This window comes from Scyliorhinus torazame, chromosome X, assembly GCF_047496885.1.
Source record: "Scyliorhinus torazame isolate Kashiwa2021f chromosome X, sScyTor2.1, whole genome shotgun sequence".
NCBI lineage: Eukaryota > Metazoa > Chordata > Chondrichthyes > Carcharhiniformes > Scyliorhinidae > Scyliorhinus > Scyliorhinus torazame.
Window position 1 is genome coordinate 37,703,279 of NC_092738.1, and position 26,875 is coordinate 37,730,153.

The window sequence follows — 26,875 nt, forward strand, 5'->3', positions numbered from 1 at the left end:
AACGAGAGAAGAAGAAAAAAATTTGAACAGTTGTCCAGTCAGACGACATCTGGAACGATAAACAACAACAGGTTATCATGTAAAATTGTCCAACTTATTAAACATATGAACTGTATTATAAGTCCATTCTAATGGGTTTGCGACAAATTCGGGTTGACCGCCTCAAGGGTGGATCAAGAACCACCGGCTGCTGTGCAGGCATGGCCATGGGTGGCGATGGAAAGGGCGTGATGTGCGGCAGCTCCACAAAGTCATCCTCGGAAGCCTGTTGAGGATCTGGCGTGTTGTGTGGCTGTGAGCGTGGAAGTCGGCGAAGGGCGCGCCGATTGCGGCGACGCACGGAACCATCCGGCATGCGAACCAGGAACGAGCGGGGAGCCACTTGTCGGAGGACTTCGGCCGGTGCTGACCAGCCACCATACGGTTGATGGACGCGTACTTTGTCTCCGGAGGACAGGGGGGGCAGGTCCGTCGCTCGTGTGTCGTACCGACCTTTCTGGCGATCACGCTGCAGTTGCATGTTCCGAAGAACCGCCTCATTGTCTGTTGTCGGTGCCAGGACGGAAGGTACCGTCGTCCTGAGGGAGCGACCCATTAGTAGCTGCGCTGGCGAGAGGCCCGTGGATAACGGGGCCGATCGATAGGCCAGCAAGGCAAGGTTAAAGTCCGATCCGGCATCAGCCGCCTTGCACAGGAGCCGCTTTGCGATGTGGACACCCTTTTCAGCCTTCCCGTTCGATTGTGGATGCAGAGGGCTGGATGTCACATGAGTGAAACCATATGCTGCGGCAAAGGACGACCATTCACGGCTGGCGAAACAAGGTCCATTGTCTGACATGACAGTCCTTGGAATGCCATGGCGAGCAAACGTTTCCTTGCAGGCCCCAATGACTGCGGACGACGTCAGATCATGGAGAGGCATGACTTCCGGGTAGTTTGAGAAGTAGTCTATAATAACAATGTGATCTCTGCCGAGCGCGTGAAATAGGTCCACACCCACCTTCGCCCAGGGGGACGTCACCATCTCGTGTGGTAGAAGTGTTTCCGGAGGTTGCGCCGGCTGAAACCTCTGACAGGTTGTGCAGTTGAGCACCATGTTGGCTATGTCTTCATTAATACCCGGCCAATATACCGCCTCCCGGGCCCTTCGTCTGCATTTTTCGACGCCCAAGTGGCCTTCGTGTAGTTGACGAAGAATCATCTGGCGCACACTGTGTGGAATAACGATCCTATGCGATTTCATAAGGACCCCGTCTATATTGGTGAGATCATCTCGCACATTATAAAACTGGGGGCACTGCCCTTTTAGCCACCCTTCCGTCATGTGGCGCATCACTCGCTGCAGCAGAGGGTCAGTCGCCGTCTCTGCGCGTATGTGGGCCAGACTAGGATCATCAGCTGGCATATTTGCTGCTGTCAGAGTCACGTGTGCCTCAATTTGACGCACGAACCCCTCTGCATCTGGTGGTGTGCTCACTGCTCGGGAAAGAGTGTCCGCCACGATGAGTTCCTTCCCCGGAGTGTAGATCAGTTCAAAATCGTACCTCCTGAGTTTAAGTAAGATGCGCTGGAGGCGAGGAGTCATGTCGTTCAGGTCTTTGTTAATGATGTTGACCAGGGGGCGGTGGTCAGTTTCGACCGTGAATCGTGGCAGGCCATACACATAGTCGTGGAACTTGTCCAGTCCAGTTAACAAGCCCAGGCATTCTTTTTCGATTTGCGCGTAGCGCTGTTCGGTAGGGGTCATGGCTCGTGAGGCATACGCAACCGGGGCCCATGATGACGTGCTGTCTTTTTGCAGGAGTACCGCTCCAATACCAGATTGGCTGGCGTCTGTTGAGATCTTTGTAGGGCGAGTCGTGTCAAAGAAGGCCAGCACTGGTGCCGTGACCAGTTTGTGCTTGAGCTCCTCCCATTCCCGCTGATGCGATTGGTGCCAGTTGAATTCCGTCGATTTTTTTACGAGATGGCGCATGTTTGTTGTATGAGAAGCCAGGTTGGGAATGAACTTTCCAAGGAAGTTGACCATGCCCAGGAATCTTAAGACAGCCTTCTTGTCAGCCGGTCGTGGCATGGCTGTGATGGCGCTAACCTTGTCTGCATCGGGACGGACCCCGGACCTTGAGATGTGGTCCCCGAGGAATTTCAGCTCCGTCTGGCCGAAAGCACACTTCGCACGGTTGAGACGCAGGCCATTTTGCCGTATGCGGGTAAAGACACGTCGAAGACGATGCATGTGTTCCTGCGGAGTGGTGGACCAAATGATGATATCGTCCACATATACACGTACCCCTTCGATGCCTTCCATCATCTGCTCCATAATGCGGTGGAATACTTCAGATGCCGAAATGATGCCGAATGGCATCCGGTTGTAGCAGAATCTGCCAAAAGGGGTGTTGAATGTGCATAGTCTTCGGCTGGCCGGGTCCAGTTGGATCTGCCAGAATCCTTTGGACGCATCCAATTTAGTGAATATGTTGGCTCGCGCCATCTCGCTGGTGAGGTCTTCTCGTTTCGGGATGGGATAGTGTTCCCGCATGATGTTGTTGTTCAGATCTTTTGGATCTATACATATACGGAGCTCGCCCGAGGGCTTCTTTACACAGACCATGGAGCTGACCCATGGCGTGGGCTCCGTGACCTTGGATAGGACCCCTTGGTCCTGAAGAATCTGCAGTTGTGCCTTGAGGCGGTCTTTGAGAGGCGCAGGAACCCTGCGAGGTGCGTGAACGACAGGGATGGCGTCCGGTCTGAGTCGAATCTTGTACGTGTGTGGCAATGTCCCCATGCCTTCAAAAACCTCCTGATTGTGAGCGAGGAGGGAATGGAGATTCGCGTGGAACTCAGCATCCGGGAAGTCGGATATCTCATCTGGAGAGAGAGACATAATGCGCTGTACCAGGTGAAGGACCTTACACGCTTGTGCGCCCAGTAACGAGTCCTTTGATGAGCCCACAACTTCGAAGGGGAGTGTGGCCGTGTACCTCTTGTGAGTCACCTGTAGCTGGCAAGATCCTATGGACGGGATAACGTTCCCGTTATAGTCAACCATCTTAAGCCGGGATGGTGTGATGGGTGGTTTGACCTTCATGGCCTGGACTGCAGAGTAAGCAATCAGGTTGGCGGATGCGCCGGTGTCCAGACGGAAGGCGACGCGCGATCGGTTGACCGTCAGGGTGGCACACCACTCATCGGCTGGATTGATGGCATTGACCTTGTTGACATCAATGACGGCAACTCGGAAGGCATCCTGGTCATCTGCATCACTTAACTGGAAGTCTTGATGCGTGGGCTGGACGGTCCTGACTCGTGCGCGAGGTTGTCGAGGATGCGCCGGATCCATGGGTTGAGCCGCACGACAGCGGGCTGCGTAGTGGCCCATCATGGCACATCTGTTGCACTGTCGGTTTTTTGCAGGACATTGCCCTTTTAAGTGTAGACCTCCACAATTGCTGCACGTCATGACGTCACGGCGTTCGTTGCGCCACTGCGCATGCGCAGTGCGATCTTGCGGTGGGCGCGCCTGCGCAGTGCGTCCCTCGTTGTGGCCGTTATTTTTGGCGCGCACCTGCGCGGGAGACCGCGAAAAGCGCGGGAAGCGGCCGCTGTCGTCCGGGCCGTGGGGCGGGAAGAAATCGACGGCCTGGATGCGTTCGACGTCGTGGGCGGCCTGGCTGGCCGATTCGACGGCTGGGGACCCCCTCCGTGCCAACTCGGACGCCTGAAATCGGGCAAAACGGCAGGTAGCATTTTCATGGAGGACACAGGCTTCCACAGCAGACGCTAAGGTGAGGCTTTTTATTTTAAGAAGCTGCTGGCGTAGGCCACTAGAGGCAACGCCAAAAACAATCTGGTCCCTGATCATGGACTCTGTAGTGGTGCCGTAACCGCAGGACTGCGCTAGAATCCGGAGGTGCGTCAAAAAGGGTTGAAAAAGCTCCTCCTTACCTTGCAGGCGTTGCTGAAAAATGTATCTTTCAAAACTTTCGTTTACTTCAACTTGAAAGTGCTGGTCCAGTTTGAGGATGACCGTGTCATATTTGGCCTGGTTTTCGCCTTCTTCGAACACCAGTGAATTAAAGACATCGGTTGGGTGCTGGCCTGCGTAGAAGAGGAGCATTGCAATCTTCGAATCATCCGAGGCATTCTGTTTTTCGGTGGCACGGATGTACAGGTCAAATCGCTGCCTGTAGAGCTTCCAGTTGGTGCCTAGGTTCCCCGTGACTTGCATCGGCTGCGGTTTGCCGGTGTGGTCCATGTCCAGAATGGCAGGTTAGTAGGCAGGTATCGATCCACTCCTGTACCATGTGGTGTTGGGTGTTCTGACACACAGATGAGCCAACACAGTTGCATATGGTACAACGCTTCTTTATTTAAACTCACTATTTACAACTTGGTCTTTGCACTCTGCACGTGGGGGGCTCCCTGCTTGTGGTGTTTCAACAGCTCTGTCTTGTTCCCTTCTCCCCAGACCTACTGACCTCCAGGTGTCGTGCTCGTGCTTTTTATGTGGTTGGTGTTCTTGTCTGTGATTGGTTGTGGTGTTGCGTACTCTGATTTGCCTATTAGTGTGTCCATCATGATGTGTGTGTTTGAATATCATGACACTCCCTTCGAACCAGTTTCAGCCAAATAAAAAAATAAAATTCCCTCTCTAAACCTTACTGACTCCCTCTCTCAGGTCCCACCCATTAACCACATCCTCCCTGTGTTCTGCATTGTGTCTGCTTGTGCCTCGGGACATTAAAGGAACCATTTAAATTCAAGTTGTACAATTATAAACTCATCGGATAATATAGCACAGGAGGGCAATTGGCCCATTGTGTCGGTTATCCAATTCGTCCCACTTCTTGTTCTTTTGCCCACGCAATCTTTTTCCCTTCAAGTACTTACCCGATTTTCTTCAGAAAGTTACTACTGAATCTAGTACCAGGTAGTGCAAACTAAATCGCAGCCCCCCCCCAGATCGCAGCCCCCCCCCAGATCGCAGACCCCCCCCCAGATCGCAGACCCCCCCCCCAGATCGCAGACCCCCCCCCAGATCGCAGACCCCCCCCCCAGATCGCAGACCCCCCCCCCAGATCGCAGACCCCCCCCCCAGATCGCAGACCCCCCCCCCAGATCGCAGACCCCCCCCCCAGATCGCAGACCCCCCCCCAGATCGCAGACCCCCCCCCCAGATCGCAGACCCCCCCCCCAGATCGCAGACCCCCCCCCCAGATCGCAGACCCCCCCCCCCAGATCGCAGACCCCCCCCCCCAGATCGCAGACCCCCCCCCCAGATCGCAGACCCCCCCCAGAACGCAGACCCCCCCCAGAACGCAGACCCCCCCCAGAACGCAGACCCCCCCCAGATCGCAGACCCCCCCCAGAACGCAGACCCCCCCAGATCGCAGATCCCCCCCCCCCCCCCCCAGATCGCAGATCCCCCCCCCCCCCAGATTGCAGACCCCCCCAGACTGCAGCAACTCACTGTGCACAAAAAGACCGTTTCCTCAGGTCTCTTCTGGCCCATTTGCCAATCACCTTAAACCTCGTTCTCTCAAAGTGACCCTTCGGTCACTGAAAACAGTTCCACCTTATTTACTCTCCCAAACTTTTCATAATTTTCACAAACATTAACAATCTCCCCTTGACCTTCTCTGCCTGAAGAAAAACATGTAACTGAATTCCAAGTATCGTGGGGAGGCAGGAAAGGGCCGACTCAAGTGGACACTTTGTTCGAGAGGCAGTCACACCCTCAGGTTAAGTCGAACCTCAAGGATTGGCCAATGGTCAGGGGCGGGAGGGTGCAACTACAATCAGTTGCCTTCGTCCTTGATTTTGACCAACAAGTGGGAGATATTTCATACCTGTGTGGATGAGAACAAGGACTGGAGGGTGGATGGGCAAACTGTCCACAGCACCATGCTACAGTGGCTATTCAAGTGGAGGGAGTGAAAAGAAATGTGATCATCCATAGGCTTTGTAAAAATAAATTTAGAGTACCCAATTGTTTTTTCCAATTAAGGGGTAATTTAGTGTGGCCAATCCACCTCCCCTGCACATCACCGTGTTGCCCCTGCAACTAACATTCGTAGTTGGCAGAATGCTAGAATGTATTGTTAAGGACATGATAACAGGGTACTGAGAAAATCGTAACGTGATTAAACAGAGTCAACGCAAATTTGTGTATCGTATCTGCTAAACCACCAAGTTTTTTTGAGGCTGTAACTAGCAAGGTGGATATGAGAGGAACCAGTGGATGTACTGTATTTAGGTTTTCAAAAAGCATTTGGTAAGGTGCGACGCCAGAGGCTATTGCACAATATTATGCACAATACAATGGATGGCATGCTAGCACAGTGGTTAGCACTGTTGCTTCAAGGCGCCAGGGTCCCAGGTTCAATTCCCGGCTTGGGTCACTGTCTGTGCGGAGTCTGCACGTTCTCCCCGTGTCTGCGTGGGTTTCCTCCGGGTGCTCCGGTTTCCTCCCACAAGTCCCGAAAGACGTGCTGTTAGGTGAATTGGACATTCTGAATTCTCCCTCCGTGTACCCGAACAGGCGCCGGAATGTGGCGACTAGGGGATTTTCACAGTAACCTCATTGCAGTGTTAATGTAAGCTGACTTGTGAAACTAATAAAGATTGCTATCATATATTAGAACTCATGGGACTTGGGGTATGACGTTAGCATGGATTAAGGATTGATTAATGGCTGGAGACAGAGAGCAAGAATGAAGAGGACATTGAGTTTGGCAGGCTGTAACTAGTGGGGTACCGCAAGGATCAGTACTGGGGCCTCAGCTAGTTACAATGTGTATTAATGACATCAATTGGGGGACTGAGCTTAAAGTATCCAACTTCACTGATGATACAAAGTTAGGTCAGAAAGTAAGTGGTGGGGAGGGCACAAACGGCTGAAGAATATAGGCAGGTTGGATGATTAGGAAAGAATATGGTAAATGGAGTAGAATGTGGGAAAGTGTGAAGTGATCGACTTTGGTAGGAGTTTTTTTAAAAGAGGAATTTGTTTTGAATGGCAATGGACCATGAAATATTTGCATTCAGAGGATCTGAATATCCTTTTACATGAATCACAGAACATACCGTTGCAATATCCTCTGGCTCCAAAAGATGATCTAATATTTGATCCCTATTTGTCCCACCCTTCATTTTACTGCCCTTTTATTATTTATCTCCTCATGGAATGCCTTCCACTGTTTAATTGTTTTGCTTACCAATTTTTGATTTCAGTTCACCTGGCCTGGATCATGTTTTCTGAAGTCTCCGTCCAGTTCAGTATTTTGCTCGTGTCCCTTTTTCATTTTTGTAACTATTCTAAACCTGATGATATTGTGATCACTGTTTCCCAAATGCGCCCCCTCTGAAACATACTTCAGTCCATTCCCCAAAATACCTCTTTTTTTTCTCCTTGTGTCTTTCCTGACTATCTTGTCCTCAGGAGTATTAAGTTGTCAATCCTCTCATTTGGAGCTGGGACACTGTTGCTGCCACAATGTCAGTGTCATGTGGCGACTTGTCAGCTCATCAACATTTACCACGCTCCGTGCATGTATGTACAATTTAGACTGCCCACATTTGCCCTCGTATGATCTCTCTTGTTTTGGAACAATTATTTACTCGAGTTCGACTTGGCTCTTCCAGTCCTTTCTGCACCTTGCTTCACCTCTGATGTTTCATTCCCCGAACAGGCGCCGGAATGTGGCGACTAGGGGCTTTTCACAGTAACTTCATTTGAAGCCTACTTGTGACAATAAGTGATTTTCATTTCATTCTGGTGTCCATCACTCCTGCCAAATTAGTTTAAAACCCTCAACAGCATCAAGTTTGTTAAGCATGACAATCCTTTCTGAAATCTGTGCTGGCTGCTGTTTCAAATTATTTCCTTTCCATCTCGATATTTAGTAATTTCATCTTTACAGATTACAAAGATGCTAAACTAGCCGTCCTGTAATTACTTAGCTATGTTCTGTCTCCCTTTTGGGGAGTGGAGATTACATTGGTGATTGCCCAGTCCGCAGCCACACCCACTGTCCATATACTTCAAAAGCCTTTACTATTTCAAATACCCATCAGGTCCCAGTATTATCCCTCCTTTATCTTAAACTATTCAACTACTTGCCTTTCATTAATTTAATACCTCACCTTATATTTCATCAATTCAAGATTTCCCTCTTCCCCGTGGTTTTCTACAGTAACATTTTCCAATTTGCTTTGAATTTACATCTTGTGTTACGTTCTACGTTCATTATTCACCAAGCGCTCACGCACATTCAAATTCTTTATTAAATCTATTTCATCACGTCTCTCTCCTTGTCAGAACCCCGCACAGTTTGCAGGAACCCCACCCCCTTTGTTCTGTTTATTCCCTCCCGTGTCGAAGGGTAAATAAAATCTCCCCCCTGGTCCTTTTGCCAATAATTTTAAATCAATGACGTCCTAGTCACTCAACAGAGGGGACAAGTTAATCTATTGAAACCTCTAATTCGGTCACTTCGTAAATGCAGAAGGAGGCCATTCGGCCCATCGTGTCTACACCAGTTCTCCGAATGAGCAACGCACCAAGTGCTAGTCCCCTGCCATCTCCCGGTAACCCTGCCCAATCTTCCTGTTCAAATAATGATCCAATTCTCTTTTGAAAACTTCCGATTGAATCTGCCTCCACCACACTCTCTAGGCAGAGCATGCCCCCCCTAACCACTCGCTCTGTGAAAATGTTTCTCATGTCTCCCTTGTTCTTCTTGACAATTACCTTAAATCTGTTCTTGATTCTCATTGTAGATCCTTCCCCCAATGGGAACAGTTTCTCCCTCTTGATTCTGTCCAGACCCCCTCATGATTTTGAACATCTCGATCAAATCTCCTCTCAGCCTTCTCCAAGGAGAATAGTCCGAACTTCTTCAATCTATCTCGGTAACTGAAGTTTCCCATCCCTGGAACCATTCTCCTGAATCTTTTCTTCACTCTCGCCAAAGCCCTCACATCCTTCCCAAAGTGTGGGGCCCAGAACTTGACACCACACTCCAGTTGAGGCCAAAACAGTGTTCGATACAAGTTTAGCATTACCTCCTTGCTCTTGTACTCTCTGCCCCTATTACTAAAGCCCAGGATACTGTACGCTTTATTAACTGCATTCTCAACCTGTCCTGTCACCATCAATGACTTACGCACATATACACCCAGGTCCCTCGCCTGTACTCCTTCATTCTATATTGTTTCTCTGCATTCTTCCTACCAAAATGAATCACTTCATATTTCCCTGCATTGAATTTCGTATCATCTGTAACCTTTATCATGCTATTCCCTGTACTGGATCCTAGACTGTTGATATATTCATTTTGTAATTCATTCTTGGGATGTGGGCTTCACTGGCTAGGTCAGCATGTATTGCCCATCCCTAATTGCCCCTTGAGACGGTTGTGGTCAGCCGGAGGAGAAGGGTTTTTAACCTGGGAGTGAGTTAAGCCTAGGGTCTAAATCAAGGAGTTCGGAGAGTTTGTACATCGAATAACAGATACCCAGAACGATTTAATGCTGGGATCTAATAGAGGGGTTTAGGTGTTTACATATAGAATACCAGACACCCAGGAGTGGGTTACAGCAGAATCTATTCTAATATTTTATATGCAGAGTAACAGATACGTCAACTGTGCGATTCTCTTTTTGAATTCCAAGGCAGAGATGAAAGAAAATAATGAGTATTTAGATTACTTACAGGCCATTGGCGAAGTCGTGCATGACTGAGCCCATACTTGTAAACGTCAATATCGGGATCAATGCAAATGGCAGCTGCAGAGTTGAAAAGTCATCTGTTAGAGCTGGCTCTGGAGGGCAGTGCCACCATGAATAAACCAGAATTATACAGATACAACCGTAACAAACACACAACCCCATCCTTTCCTTTTTTTTTTTTATAAACAAAATGTAAATCATTTTCAAATATTTCAAAACAAATTGAAGAATAATAATTTTCCATATGTATAATGTAAAGCATTACATTACAAGACACCTTTCTTCTAGGACATCCCAATAATCTTTTGGTACAAGCACTTTTCATGCAACAAACAGATAATTGATGACTTGCATCAACCCACTGAATCTCGGAGATTTCCCTTTTTGTTAACATTTGTTGCATGCCAGCAAGGTCAATCCTCAAATCTTTTTTCTCTTGCAGTTTCAGTTGAGTGAACATTATCCCACAAGGAACAAATGCTTATGTAACATTCAACGGCCCCTTGTCTGGAATCTCCCCTCAAACATTTGACAAATATCCCATATCCACTGCTCCCATAACATCCAGTGTTTCCGCAGCTGAAGTACTTCAACAACTTTTTCTTTTCTTTTTTTTTTTTTTTTTAAATAAATGTTTTATTGAAAATTTTTTTCCCAAACAACAATTTTTCCCCTCTTACAAAGCAAACGCAACAATAACAATACAGAAATTTTAAACAATACACAAGTAACAAAACCCCTTTATCTTTGACCTAAACTAAACCCCCCCCCCCCCCCCCCGGGTTGCTGCTGCTGGTCATCTGTCTTCCCTCTAACGTTCCCCTAGGTAGTCGAGAAATGGCTGCCACCGCCTGGTGAACCCTTGAGCCGATCCTCTCAGGGCAAACTTTATCTGCTCCAGTTTAATGAACCCCGCCATATCATTTACCCAGGCCTCCAGTCCGGGGGGTTTCGCCTCCTTCCACATGAGTAGGATCCTGCGCCGGGCTACTAGGGACGCAAAGGCCACAACGTCGGCCTCTTTCGCCTCCTGCACTCCCGGCTCTTCCGCAACTCCAAATAGAGCTAACCCCCAGCCTGGTTTGACCCGGGCCTTCACCACCCGCGAAATCACTCCCGTCACTCCCTTCCAATACCCTTCCAGTGCCGGGCATGCCCAAAACATATGTGCGTGGTTTGCCGGGCTCCCGCCACACCTCCCACATTTGTCCTCCACTCCAAAGAACCTGCTCAATCTTGCTCCCGTTATGTGTGCTCTATGTAGCACCTTAAATTGAATCAGGCTAAGCCTGGCGCATGAGGAAGAGGAATTTACCCTGCTTAGGGCATCAGCCCACATACCCTCCTCTATCTCCTCCCCTAGTTCTTCTTCCCACTTTCCTTTTAGTTCGCCCACCGACTCCTCCCCCTCTTCCCTCATCTCTCGGTAAATCTCTGACACCTTGCCCTCTCCGACCCACACCCCTGAAAGCACCCTGTCCTGTATCCCCTGTGTCGGGAGCAATGGAAATTCCCTCACCTGTTGTCTAGTAAATGCCCTCACCTGCATATATCTCAAGAAATTTCCCCGGGGCAACTTATACTTTTCCTCCAATGCTCCCAAGCTCGCAAAAGTCCCATCTATAAATAAATCTCCCACCCTCCTAATTCCCAACTGGAACCAGCTCTGAAATCCTCCATCCATTCTTCCTGGGGCGAACCTATGGTTGTTCCTGATTGGGGACCCCACCAGGGCTCCCCGCACCCCTCTCTGTCGCCTCCACTGTCCCCAGATATTTAATGTTGCCGCCACCACCGGGTTCGTGGTAAACTTTTTAGGTGAGATCGGTAGCGGCGCCGTCACCAGCGCCTCTAAACTCGTCCCTTTACAGGACTTTCTCTCCAGTCTTTCCCACGCCGCTCCCTCACCCTCCATCATCCATTTACGTATCATTGCCACATTGGCGGCCCAATAGTAATCGCCCAAGTTCGGTAGTGCCAATCCTCCTCTGTCCCTACTACGCTGAAGGAACCCCCTCCTTACTCTCGGAACTTTCCCTGCCCACACGAAGCTCGTGATGCTCCTGTCTATTTTATTAAAAAAGGTCTTAGTGATTAGGATATGGAGACATTGAAATACAAATAAGAACCTCGGGAGGACCATCATCTTAATTGCTTGCACCCTGCCCGCCAGCGATAGAGGCTGCATGTCCCACCTCTTGAAGTCCTCCTCCATTTGTTCTACCAACCGTGTCAGATTAAGTCTGTGCAAGGTTCCCCAGCTCCTAGCGATCTGAATCCCCAGGTATCGGAAGTTTCTTTCCACTTTCCTTAGAGGCAAGCCTTCTATCTCTCTACTCTGGTCCCCTGGATGTATCACAAATAATTCACTCTTCCCCATGTTTAGCCTATACCCCGAGAAATCCCCGAACCCCCTCAAAATTCGCATAACCTCTATCATTCCCCCCGCTGGGTCCGACACGTATAACAATAGGTCATCCGCATATAACGAGACTCGGTGTTCTTCTCCCCCTCTAATCACCCCTCTCCATTTCCTGGAGTCTCTCAACGCCATGGCCAGAGGTTCAATTGCCAACGCGAACAACAATGGAGACAGCGGGCATCCCTGTCTTGTTCCCCTATATAGTCGGAAATACTCCGATCTATGTCGACCTGTAACTACGCTTGCCGTTGGAGCCCCATAAAGAAGTCTAACCCAGCTAATAAACCCGTTCCCAAACCCAAACCTCCTTAACACTTCCCATAAATACTCCCACTCCACCCTATCAAATGCCTTCTCTGCGTCCATTGCCGCCACTATCTCTGCCTCCCCCTCCACTGGGGGCATCATTATCACCCCTAATAGTCGTCGCACGTTAACATTCAGTTGTCTCCCTTTTACGAACCCTGTCTGGTCTTCGTGCACCACCCCCGGGACACAGTCCTCTATCCTCGATGCCAGTACCTTTGCCAACAATTTGGCGTCCACGTTCAACAATGAAATGGGTCTATAGGACCCGCACTGCAACGGATCTTTATCCCTCTTCAAAATTAACGATATCGTCGCCTCCGACATCGTCGGGGGTAGAGTCCCCCCTTTCCTGGCCTCATTGAACGTCCTCACCATCAACGGGGCCAACAAGTCCACATATTTTCTGTAATACTCCACCGGGAACCCGTCTGGTCCTGGGGCCTTCCCTGTTTGCATGCTTCCCAGTCCCTTAATAACCTCGTCCACCCCAATCGGTGCCCCCAGGCCTACCACCCCCCGCTCCTCCACTTTCGGGAACCTCAATTGGTCCAGGAACTGCCGCATCCCCTCCTCTCCCTCTGGGGGTTGAGACCTATACAGTTCCTCATAGAAGGTCTTGAACACCTCATTTATCTTTCCTGCCCTTCGCACCGTGTCTCCCCTTTCGTCTCTAATTCCTCCTATTTCCCTCGCTGTTTCTTTTCTTTTTGACCCCCCAAAAATATCAAAGCCACGCCACTTGGAATATGAAGATTAGCATAAGAAGCATCACTAAATGTGACGAATTTTGTGTAATTTGGGTCACTCGAGGATGGAAGCATAAGTACGCATTTCGCTATATTTAATTGTATTAATTTGCTTTTAAAACACCCTCAATATTAGGGACATCAAAACTAGCATCTGGTCTTGTCTAAATGCATAACCAATTCAACTGACTAATCAAGCTTCACAACTGCTCAGTTTCCTCTTTAGCTATAACATTATCTTTCTGTGATGACCGAGTGCATTCAAACCCCTGAGATACTAGCCTCACGTAAGTTTTATGAGTCTCACATTTAAGGTACAAATCGAACTGTGTGACAAAGCTGGCTCGCCCTGATCTGGTTCTTCAGAATAAGTTCAATTCCTTTTGTTTGGTCTCTCCGATTAGTTTATTCTCTAGTTTATTGGCAACCACCACATCGTCTTGCACTTTGACGTAATTCGGGACTGTAATAAGCACAGGAGATCCTTTACTTCCTCACTGTCACGGCCACAAACACTCCTTCCAAGTGAAACAAGAGAATTCCTGCTTTCAATTTATATCATTTACTTCTGCTCACAATGGGGTTTTCTCTACATTGAGGGAGACCAATCACAGACTGGGTGACCACTTTGCGAAACACTTCCATTCAGTCCATAAGCATGACGCTTAGCTCCCAGCTGTGTGTCATGTGAATTCTCCAGCTTACTCCCAGACTGACCTCCGTGTCTTGACCTGTTGCACTGATCTAATAAAGCTCAGTGGAAGTCGGAGGAACAGCACCTCGCGTTTCAATTAGGCTCTCAATACGGAGCTCAACCATTTATGGTAATCTCTATCCCAATTCGGTTTCTGTTCTCTCTGCCGGTTCTGCTTTCATTCTTTCATCCCAGTTAGTTTGCTTTTGGGCAGCAGCTAATTCATCATTTTGCCATTCACAGCTCCTCGAAATTCATCTTTTGTTTCTTTGCCCCATTACCATAGAATCCTTACAGAGCAGAAGGTGGTCATTTGGTCCATCAAGTCTGCACCAACCCTCTGAAAGAGCACCCTACCCAGGCCCACTCCCCTGCCCCATCCCTACAACCCCACCTAACCTGCACATCTTTGGACACTAAGGGGCAATTTAACATGGCCAATCCACCTAACCTGTACATCTTTGGACACTAAGGGACAATTTAACACGGCCAATCCACCTAACCTGCACATCTTTGGACACTAAGGGACAATTTAACATGGCCAGTCCACCTAACCTGCACATCTTTGGACACTAAGGGGCAATTTAACATGGCCAATCCACCTAACCTGCACATCTTTGGGCACTAAGGGGCAATTTATCATGGCCAATCCTCCTAACCTGCACATCTTTGGACACTAATGGACAATTTAACATGGCCAATCCACCTAACCTGCACATCTTTGGACACTAAGGGACAATTTAACATGGCCAATCCACCTAACCTGCACATCTTTGGACACTAAGGGGCAATTTATCATGGCCAATCCACCTAACCTGCACATCTTTGGACATTACAACTCCCGTGCACCATGAACCCTTTTACCATTTAATCTCTCCCATGTCTCAGCCTATTATAGGCCTTCCCATTGTTATTTTTCCACCCTCTCCCCTTTCATGTGTTTAAAATCTATTACGTTTCTAACTTTTCCAAGTTCTGATGAACAGTCATCAACCTGGAACATTAACTCGGTTTCTGTCTCCACAGATGCTGCCCGACCAGCTGAGCATTTTCTGTTTTTATTGAAGTAATTCTTTTATATTGGTGTTGTATTTGTCAAGGAACCCCAGAAAATATCTTGTTGCCAACAGTTGAAAAAATGACAGAAGAGAATTGTGTGGGATAGAACTGGCACTTTTGCTCCAGGACTGGGGTAGAGTTTTCTGAGCCTCGTGTTCTGGGACTGAACTAGCAGAGAATGACATCAAACAAAAATGATCCCAGCCGTCTTATTTTTCAGGAGAAAGGACCTGCACCGTAATATCAATATTAAAGAAAACATGTCAAAGCCAAACACCTCAAAGAAGTAGCTCCCTTGCCACGATTCCATCCTCCTCTCCAGCCAGAGACCAGTCACAACTTCACTCACATTTGGGCCGCCAACAGAGCTTTTAACTAGAATTGACCACCCCAATATCCAGTTTGTTGGCCTCCATAACTGCTCAAAGCTCTCCTGCCTGTATTCTGGTTGGTTACCAACTTTACTTGGTATTCAGGTGCATCCTTGCCATCCTAGATGGGCACCGTGTTCCATAACACATTGAACGTCAGGGTCCTGGTCCCCATCAACAAACTACTCTTAGGGACAACACGGTGGCACAGTGGGTTAGCACTGCGACCTCACCGTGCCGAGGTCCCAGGTTCAATCCAGGGGGTTGGTTTAGCACAGGGCTAAATAGCTGGCTTTGAAAGCAAACCAAGGCAGGCCAGCAGCACGGTTCAATTCCCGTAGCAGCCTCCCCGAACAGGCGCCAGAATGTGGCGACTAGGGGCTTTCCACAGTAACTTCATTTGAAGCCTACTTGTGACAATAAGCAATTTTCATTTCATTTCATTTCAATCCTGGCCCCGAATCGGTGTGTGGAGTTTGCACATTCTCCCCGTGTTTGCGTGGGTCTCACCCCCACAGCCCAAAGATGTGCAGGGTGGGTGGATTGGCCTCACTAAATTGCCCCTTAATTGGAAAAATGAATTGGGTACTCTAAATTTATCAAAAAAAAAACACTACTCTTCAACCTTATCCCACTCAAACACTGCGATCTACTTCAGTCTCATACCATCTTATTCCCGGTGCCTACTGTATCCCAACCCTTGCCTTTACCTTCCCTGCACATGACCACTCTCCCCACCCCCAATAGTTGGCAAAGTTATTTTTCCAAAGACATACGTTTAATAATGGCCACCTCAGCATTGCTCTCGGAAACACCCTCACCAAACTTCACTGGAATCATTGAATTAAAAACTCAGATCACAGCTCCTTTATGAAGCTGTCAAGTCCCCCAATCTCTCTTTTCATGGCATGGGATTTTCCTCAAACGTGTCTGTCAAGTGCCTTTTTATATTTCAAAGGACTGTACAAGATCTTGTTGCTGAATGGGAATCCTCTCACCTGCATGCTTTGGAGAACATTGAGGAAGTCATTCATTCCCGTCAGGTGCTCCACATCTTGGAACAATGCAACCAGCAAAGTTGGGGTGATGGCAATGGATCGCGTGAAGAGAACACGAGCAAAGCGGGACCACTTCAAGTTCAGGAAACCCTTGAAATAAAATATAAAATTACATCATTTCTGAGTAATTCACTGAAAGACTGACAATTCTGTACAAATCAAATCAAACACTCCCAGGACAGGTACAGCACGGGGTTAGATACAGAGTAAAGCTCCCTCTACATTGTCCCCATCAAACACTCCCAGGACAGGTACAGCATGGGGTTAGATACAGAGTAAAGCTCCCTCTACACTGTCCCCATCAAACACTCCCAGGACAGGTACAGCACGGGGTTAGATACAGAGTAAAGCTCCCTCTACACTGTTCCCTTCAAACACTCCCAGGACAGGTACAGCACGGGGTTAGATACAGAGTAAAGCTCCCTCTACACTGTCCCCATCAAACACTCCCAGGACAGGTACAGCACGGGGTTAGATACAGAGTAAAGCTCCCTCTACACTGTCCCCATCAAACACTCCCAGGACAGGTACAGCACGGGGTTAGATACAGAGTAAAGCTCCCTCTACACTGTCCCCATCAAACACTTACAGGACAGGTACAGCACGGGGTTAGAGACAGAGTAAAGCTCCCTCTACATTGTCCCCATCAAACACTCCCAGGACAGGTACAGCACGGGGTTAGACACAGGAGAAAGATCCCACTACACTGTCCCCATCAAACACTCCCAGGACAGGTACAGCACGGGGTTAGATACAGAGTAAAGCTCCCTCTACACTGTCCCCATCAAACACTCCCAGGACAGGTACAGCACGGGGTTAGATACAGAGTAAAGCTCCCTCTACACTGTCCCCATCAAACACTCCCAGGACAGGTACAGCACGAGGTTAGATACAGAGTAAAGCTCCCTCTACACTGTCCCCATCAAACACTCCCAGGACAGGTACAGCACGGGGTTAGATACAGAGTAAAGCTCCCTCCACACTGTCCCCATCAAACACTCCCAGGACAGGTACAGCACGGGGTTAGATACAGAGTAATGCTCCCTCTACCCTGTCCCCATCAAACACTCCCAGGACAGGTACAGCACGGGGTTAGATACAGAGTAATGCTCCCTCTACACTGTCCCCATCAAACACTCCCAGGACAGGTACAGCACGGGGTTAGATACAGAGTAAAGCTCCCTCTACACTGTCCCCATCAAACACTCCCAGGACAGGTACAGCACGGGGTTAGATATAGAGTAAAGCTCCCTCTACACTGTCCCCATCAAACACTCCCAGGACAGGTACAGCACGGGGTTAGATACAGAGTAAAGCTCCCTCTACACTGTCCCCATCACACACTCCCAGGACAGGCACAGCACGGGGTTTGATACAGAGTAAAGCTCCCTCTACACTGTCCCCATCAAACACTCCCAGGACAGGTACAGCACGGGGTTAGATACAGAGTAAAGCTCCCTCTACACTGTCCCCATCACACACTCCCAGGACAGGTACAGCATGGGGTTAGATACAGAGTAAAGCTCCCTCTACACTGTCCCACCAAACACTCCCAGGACAGGTACAGCACGTCATTAGAGACAGAGTAAAGCTCCCTCTACACTGTCCCCATCAAACACTCCCAGGGCAGGTACAGCACGGGGTTACATACAGAGTAAAGCTCCCTCTACACTGTCCCCATCAAACACTCCCAGGACAGGTACAGCACGGGGTTAGATACAGAGTAAAGCTCCCTCTACACTGTCCCCATCAAACACTCCCAGGACAGGTACAGCACGGGGTTAGATACAGAGTAAAGCTCCCTCTACACTGTCCCCATCAAACACTCCCAGGACAGGTACAGCACGGGGTTAGATACAGAGTAAAGTTGTCTGAACTTCACGTCAAAAATCTAAGTGAACCGTGAAAGAAAATGCCTAAATTTAACATTCCCGCTATCCCAATCTGCAACATGGATTCTGGGAATTTGGTTTCCTTTACTCGTTTACCTGAGACAGCCCCAAACTCATTTCATGGAGAATACTTTCAGCCTGCAGACAAACTGGAATGTGAATGAAGTATGGAACCCAGGTGAATGGAAAGTATAGCAGCCATAGTACGGGTAGCACAGTGGTTAGCACTGCTGCCTCAGCACCAGGGACGCTGGTTCAATTCCAGCCTTAGGTGAAGGTCTGTGTGGAGTTTGCACTTTCTCCCCGTGTCGGCGTGGGTTTCCTCCGGGTGCTCCGGTTTCCTTCCACAGTCCAAAGCTGTGCAGGTTAGGTGGATTGGCCATGATAAATTGTCCCTTCGTGTCCAAAGGGTTTGGTTTGGTTACTGGGTTACAGGAATAGGGTGGGGACTTGGGCCTAGGTGGGTTGCTCTTTCCAAGGGTCGGTGCAGACTCGATGGGCTGAATGGCCTCCTTCTGCACTGTAGGGATTCTATGCCATGAGTACTGGCAAGAGTCTGAGACTGAAAGAAGCACGGAGTGTGTACAATGATTAGTCCGGCTGTCAGTCGTGACTGGCGCGATTTATAAAACATCTATTCTGATGGAAGTATTCTCCCTATTTCTGGGTCTGAAGAGATGCCCCAAAGTGCTTTGCATCCAATTAATTACTTTGATGTGCACTGGCCATTGTTGTGTTAGCAAATGTCAGAAACAATCGTGGCAAAGGCATTGCCTTATTTCACCCCAATCAACATTGCAACCCCTTACCCCAGCAGATAGTCAGTGAGCAATAATAAGGCCCATCTATTATGTGGAGATGGACTGGGGTGAGCACAGTAAGAAGTCTTTCAACACCAGGTTAAAGTCCAACAGGTTTGTTTCAAATCACTAGCTTTCAGAGCGCTGTTCCTTCCTCAGGTGAAGGAAGGAGCCTGAAGAAAGAGCAGCGCTCCGAAAGCTAGTATTTGAAACAAACCCGTTGGACTTTAACCTGGTGGTGTGAGACTTCTTACAAGGTCCATCTCGTTCACTGACTCACAGAATGTTCCTCAAGGCATAAACAGATCTGTACGGTGACAAGAAAACTCAAAGGCAACAGCAAAAAGAAAAAGACACGTACACTGAAATACTTGACTAACGTTTACCTCCATGACAAACTGTCCAGAATATGTTCCCGTCATGGTTGAACTCTGACCTGCAGCCAGGATGCCAATGGCCCAGATGTAGAGTGCGGCAGATCCAAAGTAACAGCCCAGCACAACGCCCTGAGAGCGAGAAAGACAACAGGGGGGTTATCGGACCAACTTGTTATTGGCTGCTGTATATAATCAACAAGATGCCATTGACTGGATGGTGGGAACAGATCTCTGGATCTCAGAAGAACGTCACGTTACTTCCTTCAACCCACAGGAATCAGGAATCAGTGCAACTTCAGCAAAGAAGATTCAGAGAGAGATAGACAAGGAGAAGAGCAGGCGTTTGTTTGCCTGGGAGAGAGAGTGGCAGCATGAATGAGCATGAAAGCCTGAACAAAGGGCGTTCACACGCAAGAGGCCATATAAGATGGAAACACAGAGGGCAGATGTGATAGAGATGCAGAGCGAGTGAGTGCGCAATGGAGACGGAGAGTCTGAGAGCAAATGACAGATGAAGACAATCAGATGAATTGAGCATAGATTCCCAATAATTGCACTGAAGCCCAGCCTTTAATAACAGGTCCATATTCACTTCACTGTGTCCCATCATACAGAACACTTCTACCTTCACCCTGGCAACCTCAGTTAATCACATATACACTGCAATTAGAAACAGTTCATTTGCCTTTTACTAAAAGAGTGCATTTTGAAGTCTTTAAGCTGATTTTCTGTTTGAAAACAACACTGGAGCCATAAAAATGTCACTTCTTGTCTGGTTTAAACGCATCCCCCACTTACCCCTTTGTAGATATTAACTTCCAAAGTCTGATTGTTCCGAGGGAAGAGGTCAGAATATGGACCGCTCTGGTTGAAACAAGCATCGTGCTTTAAGAAAAAAGAACATTTTGTCAAAGTGTGAAAAGGAGCCTCAGTATTCAATATCAATCACCTGGCCATAACCTTGCTGAATGTATTTATCCTGCAGATCACAGCTCAATTCCACAAAAGGAAAGAAAATGGAGGATTACAGTTTCCTTCCATGTTTCAGTCTTAATCATATTTGTATTGTTTTGGCAGCTATTCATTCGACCACTCATGCCTTCTCTCGACTTTCCTTTGCTTCTTTACATGGTCAGTTCCCACTGCCTTTGGCGTTGCACCACCAACTTGTTAAATCTCCCACTTCTTCCACCCTATCAGACCGCCCCCCCCAGATAATTAATCCACTTGGTTAATCTAGACACTCTAGCTCGGCCTTCAAACAATTCAAAGGCTGCCTTTTGAGGAAGAGAGTTCCAGAGACTCACCGTCCTCATTTCCTCACCTCCATCTTAAATGGGTAACCCCCTTATTTTTAAACAGTGACCCCGAGTTCTAGATTCTCCCACAAGACGAAACATCCTCTCCACACCCACCCTGTCAATACCCCTCGGGGTCTTCAAGGTTTCAATAATTTTGCGTCCTCCCATAGCCATGCTATTTAGGGAATGCTGAAGAGGCATTCAGCCATCCCCCACTACAGAGGAATTGAGCGCCCAGAAGTAGTGAAAATTTGAGTGAAGTGTTCACGTTGGTCCAGACGTTAATCAACAAAACCTTCAGCTGCAGGTAGTATATGGCACAGGGAGTCCCCAAGGACCAGAGTGGGAGAGAAGATCTCCGTTCGAGCTCAATACACTGAGTGGGCCAGTATGCTGCTGAATGTGACACTGGCCCATCCAGATCAGAAAGGTCCTAGCTGTCATCACAAGCTTCTCCAGAGTCAGCGAATGCCAGCCAAGGTGACAGATGGGGCACTAACATTTAAATAAGGGCAGCACGGTGGCGCAGTGGTTAGCACTGCTGCCTCACGGTGCCGAGGTCCCAGGTTCAATCCCGGCTCTGGGTCACTGTCCGTGTGGAGTTTGCACATTCTCCCCGCGTCTGCGTGGGTTTCACCCCCACAACCTAAAACAAAGTGCAGGGTAGGTGGATTGGCCACGCTAAATTGCCCCTTAATTGGCAAAAAAAATGAATTGGGCACATTAAATTTTTAAAAAACCATGGACCCAAATATTCCTGGGCCCGAGACATTAACAACAATAGCAATTTTTAAATAACGTAATAAAACGCTTCAAGGGAGTGCTATAAAACAGAATGTGACACATATAGCGATATTAGGTCAGGTGATGAAAAGTAGGTCAAAGTGCTCAAATTTTAAGGAGTATCTTGAAGGGGGAAAGTAAGATAGAGGGGATGCGAGGTTTAGTGAGGAAATTCCAGAGCGTGGGAGCCCAGGCATCTAAAGGCATGGCCGCCAATGGCTGAGCAATTAAAATCAGGAATGTTCAAGAGGCCAGAATTAGAGGAGTGCAGAGATCTCGGAGGGTTGTAGGGCCGGACGAGAGACAGAGAGGACATGGGGGGGGGGGGGGGGAGATTTGAAAACAAGGATGAGAATATTAAAAACCAAGGCAGTGCTTGGCCGGGAGGCAATGTAGGTCAGTGAGCACAGGGATGGAGGAAACAGGACCGAGTGTGAGTAAGGAAATGGGCAGCAGAGTCTGGGATGACGTAAAGTTCATGGAGGTTGGATTGTGAGAGGGTGGCCATAAGTGCACTGGAATCGTCGAGTCTGGAGGTAATAAAGGAATGGATGAGTGTTTCAGCAACAGATGGCTGAGACCATGTTACAGATGTGGAAATAACAGTCTCAGTGACAGTGCAGACATGGGTCGGAAGTTCATCTCGGGATCAAATATAACAGGGTCATGAACAGTCTGGGTCAGTTTGGACTGTTGCCATGGCGAGGGATGGAGTCGGTAGTTAGGGAATGGAGTTTGGAACAGGGACTGAAAACAATGGCTTCAGTCTTCCCAGTATTTAATTGGGGGGAATTCCTGCTCATCCGGTACTGGGTGTGGGATAAGCAGTGTGCTCATTTCGAGACAGCGGAGGAGGCGAGAGAGGTGGGGGTGAGGTCGAGCTGGCTGTCCTCAGTGTGAAAACTAACGCTGTGCTTTCCGATGATGTCGCTGAGGGACAGCACGTCGATGTGAAATAGGAGGGGGTCAGCGATAGATCCTTGGGGGGGAGGGACACCAGAGGTAAGGGTGCGGGAACAGGAAGAGAAGACATTGCCGGTGATTCACGGACTACGATTAGATAGATCAGAATGGGAGCCGGTGAGAGCCGTCACACCCAGCTGGACGGAGGTGGAGAGGGTGTTGGAGGACGATGGTGTGGTCATCCCGTGTCAAAGGCTGCGGACAGGGAGAGAAGGACAAGGAGGAAAGTTTCCCTTTGTCCCAGTCACACAGGATGTTGTCTGTGACTTTGATAAGAGCGGTTTCGGTATCGGGGGAAGAATCCTGATTGGAGCGATTCAAACATGGAGTTCCGGGAAATACGGATTTGGGGGGTGACAACATGTTCAAGGGCTATGGAGAGGCAAGGAGGGTGGGCGATGGGACGGTAGTTTACAATGACAGGGGGGCGGGCGGCGTGTTAAGTGTTGTTTTTTCTTTAGCAAAGGGGTGATAACAGCAGATATAAAGGAGACAACACCTGCTATCAGTCAACACTGGAGGCAGGAGGGGACGTTGGGTGGGCCAGCAGTTAATGAGAATAGGGTCAAAGGAACAGAACCATTGAATCCCTACAATGTAGAAGGAGGCCTTTCGGCCCATCAAGTCTGCACCGGCTCTCCAGCTAAGCCCACTCCCCCATCCAATCCCTGTAACCCCACCTAACCTGCACATCTTTGGACACTAAGGGACAATTTATCGTGCCCAATCCACCTAACCTGCACATCTTTGGACACTAAGGGACAATTTATCATGGCCAATCCACCTAACCTGCCCATCTTTGGACACTAAGGGACAATTTAACACGGCCAATCCACCCAACCTGTACATCTTTGGACACTAAGGGGCAATTTATCATGGCAAATCCCCTTAACCTGCACATCTTTGGAGACTAAGGGGTAATTTATCATGGTCAATCCCCTTAACCTGCACATCTTTGGAGACTAAGGGGCAATTTATCATGGCCAATCCACCTAACCTGCACATCTTTGGACACTAAGGGGTAATTTAACACGGTCAATCCACCTAACCTGTACATCTTTGGACACTAAGGGACAATTTATCATGGCCAATCCACCTAACCTGCACATCTTTGGACACTAAGGAGCAATTTATCATGGCCAATCCACCTAACCTGTACATATTTGGACACTAAGGGACAATTTATCATGGCCAATCCACCTAACCTGTACATCTTTGGACACTAAGGGACAATTTAACATGGCCAATCCACCTAACCTGTACATATTTGGACACTAAGGGACAATTTATCATGGCCAATCCACCTAACCTGTACATCTTTGGACACTAAAGGACAATTTAACATGGCCAATCCACCTAACCTGCACATCTTTGGACACTAAGGGACAATTTAACACGGCCAACCTACCTAAGCTGCGCATCGTTGAACAGAAGGTTGGTTTCATCAGAAAGTTGAGTTTGGGGAAGGCATGAGGGAGATAGGAGAGAACCTAGTGACAGATACGGGTTCAAGGCCCGGGCAGTGGGTAGTACTAAAGGAGGTTTGGCCAGACAGGCCAGAGTCTGGTGGTCGGACCAACTCAATCATCGTGAAAAAGAATCCATGAGCTCCCGAAAGATGTCATTTGAAGTGAAGGGGGAGGAGACACAGAAGAGGAGTTTTAGAAGGAGTTTTGCAGCAGAGAAAAGCTGGGGATTTTCTTTATATTCCAGGATGGTCCTGGAATAATGAGCAGGGCCCGACAGCATTTTCTGTGGCCAAGTCATGTAAAATGGCTGATCCACATATCCTTTCAGGTTTGCACCTCTTAGACTCAAGGGAGTGGAAACGAGGACTGGACAAGGGGCAATGGACAGTGTGAGGAGGAGTCATGGGGGACTAGGATATCCAAGGTGGAGGTAAAGATGTGGTTGAGTAAATTAGTAGCTGCAGAAATGTTGTGGTGAAGGAAGAGCCAAAGGCCGAGACAGTTGGGATTTTGAGAGTGCAGCTGTAAGTGAATTGGAAGATAGTTTAGTCCATGAGTGAACACAGGAGATGGTTGGGGTTGGGACATGGAAGGAGGGGTGGGGACAGTGATCAAAAGAAGTGATCAGAAATAAAAAGGAAAAGCTGCCAGGGTTCCTTCTCACGACACAGTGCCCAAATACACCCCAGTTCAAATTCAGGTCATAAACTGAGCAGAGAGTGAATTTGGTACCCCCTTGGCTCAACACAAAATCTGCGTCGCAATTATTAATTGAACCATCAGGGGGAGTCCAAGCATTTTTCTTCTTGATTGACAATAAGGTCAACACTTATCAAAACAAATGAACAAAGGCTTTATTGTCCAATACATTCCTCATTAGCAGCAAGCGGCCAACTGGGAATCAAATGTGGTTAATAGTATTTCTGAGTATCAAAAACAAAATCCATAATAGACACTTCTTAGGCCTCCCAATACTAATTTGCACAGTATATACAAGTGAGCTCATATATTTTGACGAAAAGCAGAATGGTTTTTGATGGTTCATGCTGTACTCCGTGACTGAAGGGTGGGAGATGTTTCTGTGCAGAACATGTTGTGCACACAGAGTAACTTCCACTAAAAAACAACACGTGTTTTAAACAATGTGACAGTTGCAGCCCTGTGGCTAGTCTTAAGACTTGTACTGGACAACACGGACACGTATGTCCATGCAAATAGGGTCACCATGCTCTGCAATCTGGAGAGAGCAGGAACCAAACCAACTGGTTCTCAGCTGGTTAATTTTGCCATCGAAAGAGTAAGGGGGGTGATGCCGAGGTGAAAACAGCCGGATGTCTGTCAGCCTGCTCCTGTGATGGTACAGGAAGAAGTAATGTTACACTTGTACAAGACACCAGTTAGATTCAGGGTGCCCCATTGAATGACTAGACTGGGCTGGGTATTAAAGGGTGTGGGGAGTGAGGGGAGAGTGGGATTAGACTGGGTGGGATATTAAAGGGTGTGGGGAGTGAGGGGGAGAGTGGGATTAGACTGGGTGGGATATTAAAGGGTGTGGGGAGTGAGGGGGAGAGTGGGATTAGACTGGGTGGGATATTAAAGGGTGTGGGGAGTGAGGGGGAGAGTGGGATTAGACTGGGTGGGATATTAAACGGTGTGGGGACTGAGGGGAGAGTGGGATTAGACTGGGTGGGATATTAAAGGGTGCGGGGAGAGTGGGATTAGACTGGGTGGGATATTAAAGGGTGTGGGGAGTGAGGGGGAGAGTGGGATTAGACTGGGTGGGATATTAAAGGGTGCGGGGAGTGAGGGGGTGAGTGGGATTAGACTGGGTGGGATATTAAACGGTGTGGGGACTGAGGGGAGAGTGGGATTAGACTGGGTGGGATATTAAAGGGTGTGGGGAGTGAGGGGGAGAGTGGGATTAGACTGGGTGGGATATTAAAGGGTGGGGACTGAGGGGGAGAGTGGGATTAGACTGGGTGGGATATTAAAGGGTGTGGGGAGTGAGGGGGAGAGTGGGATTAGACTGGGTGGGATATTAAAGGGCGCGGGGAGTGAGAGGAGAGTGGGATTAGACTGGGTGGGATATTAAAGGGTGTGGGGAGTGAGGGGAGAGTGGGATTAGACTGGGTGGGATATTAAAGGGTGTGGGGAGTGAGGGGGAGAGTGGGATTAGACTGGGTGGGATATTAAAGGGTGCGGGGAGTGAGGGGGACAGTGGGATTAGACTGGGTGGGATATTAAAGGGTGTGGGGAGTGAGGGGAAGAGTGGGATTAGACTGGGTGTCATATTAAAGGGTGTGGAGATTGAGGGGGAGAGTGGGATTAGACTGGGTGGGATATTAAAGGGTGAGGGTAGAGTGGGATTAGACTGGGTGGGATATTAAAGGGTGCGGGGAGTGAGGGGAGAGAGTGGGATTAGACTGGGTGGGATATTAAAGGGTGTGGGGAGTGAAGGGAGAGTGGGATTAGACTGGGTGGGATATTAAAGGGTGTGGGGAGTGAGGGGAGAGTGGGATTAGACTGGGTGGAATATTAAAGGGTGCGGGGAGTGAGGGGAGAGTGGGATTAGACTGGGTGGGATATTAAAGGATGTGGGGAGTGAGGGGAGAGTGGGATTAGACTTGGTGAGATATTAAAGGGTGCGGGGAGTGAGGGGAGAGTGGGATTAGACTGGGTGGGATATTAAAGGGTGTGGGGAGTGAGGGGAGAGTGGGATTAGACTGGGTGAGATATTAAAGGGTGCGGGGAGTGAGGGGGAGAGTGGGATTCGACTGGATGGGATATTAAAGGGTGTGGGGAGTGAGGGGGAGAGTGGGATTAGACTGGGTGGGATATTAAAGGGTGCGGGGTGTGAGGGGAGAGTGGGATTAGACTGGGTGGGATATTAAAGGCT

At 48.6% G+C, this 26,875-nt stretch overlaps 2 protein-coding genes across 10 annotated transcripts in view; one reads left to right on the forward strand and one right to left on the reverse strand.

Annotated features, from left to right (window-relative positions):
• The window catches only part of LOC140405540 (HIG1 domain family member 1A, mitochondrial-like), a 102,387-nt gene extending 85,865 nt beyond the window's left edge, over window positions 1–16,522 (forward strand). For both annotated transcript variants that reach the window (XM_072494105.1, XM_072494104.1), the window contains one exon: window positions 16,295–16,522. The gene's annotated coding sequence lies outside the window, so the exon portion shown is untranslated. The remainder of the gene's footprint in view (window positions 1–16,294) is intronic.
• Window positions 1–26,875, reverse strand: part of LOC140405537 (natural resistance-associated macrophage protein 2-like) — a 214,439-nt gene that overhangs the window by 46,390 nt on the left and 141,174 nt on the right. For all 8 annotated transcript variants that reach the window (XM_072494098.1, XM_072494101.1, XM_072494102.1 and 5 more), the window contains 4 exons: window positions 20,262–20,348; window positions 19,473–19,592; window positions 16,335–16,484; window positions 9,719–9,792 (listed from right to left, as the gene is read on the reverse strand). In XM_072494098.1, the coding sequence (XP_072350199.1) occupies window positions 9,719–9,792; window positions 16,335–16,484; window positions 19,473–19,592; window positions 20,262–20,348 (431 nt within the window). The remainder of the gene's footprint in view (window positions 1–9,718; window positions 9,793–16,334; window positions 16,485–19,472; window positions 19,593–20,261; window positions 20,349–26,875) is intronic.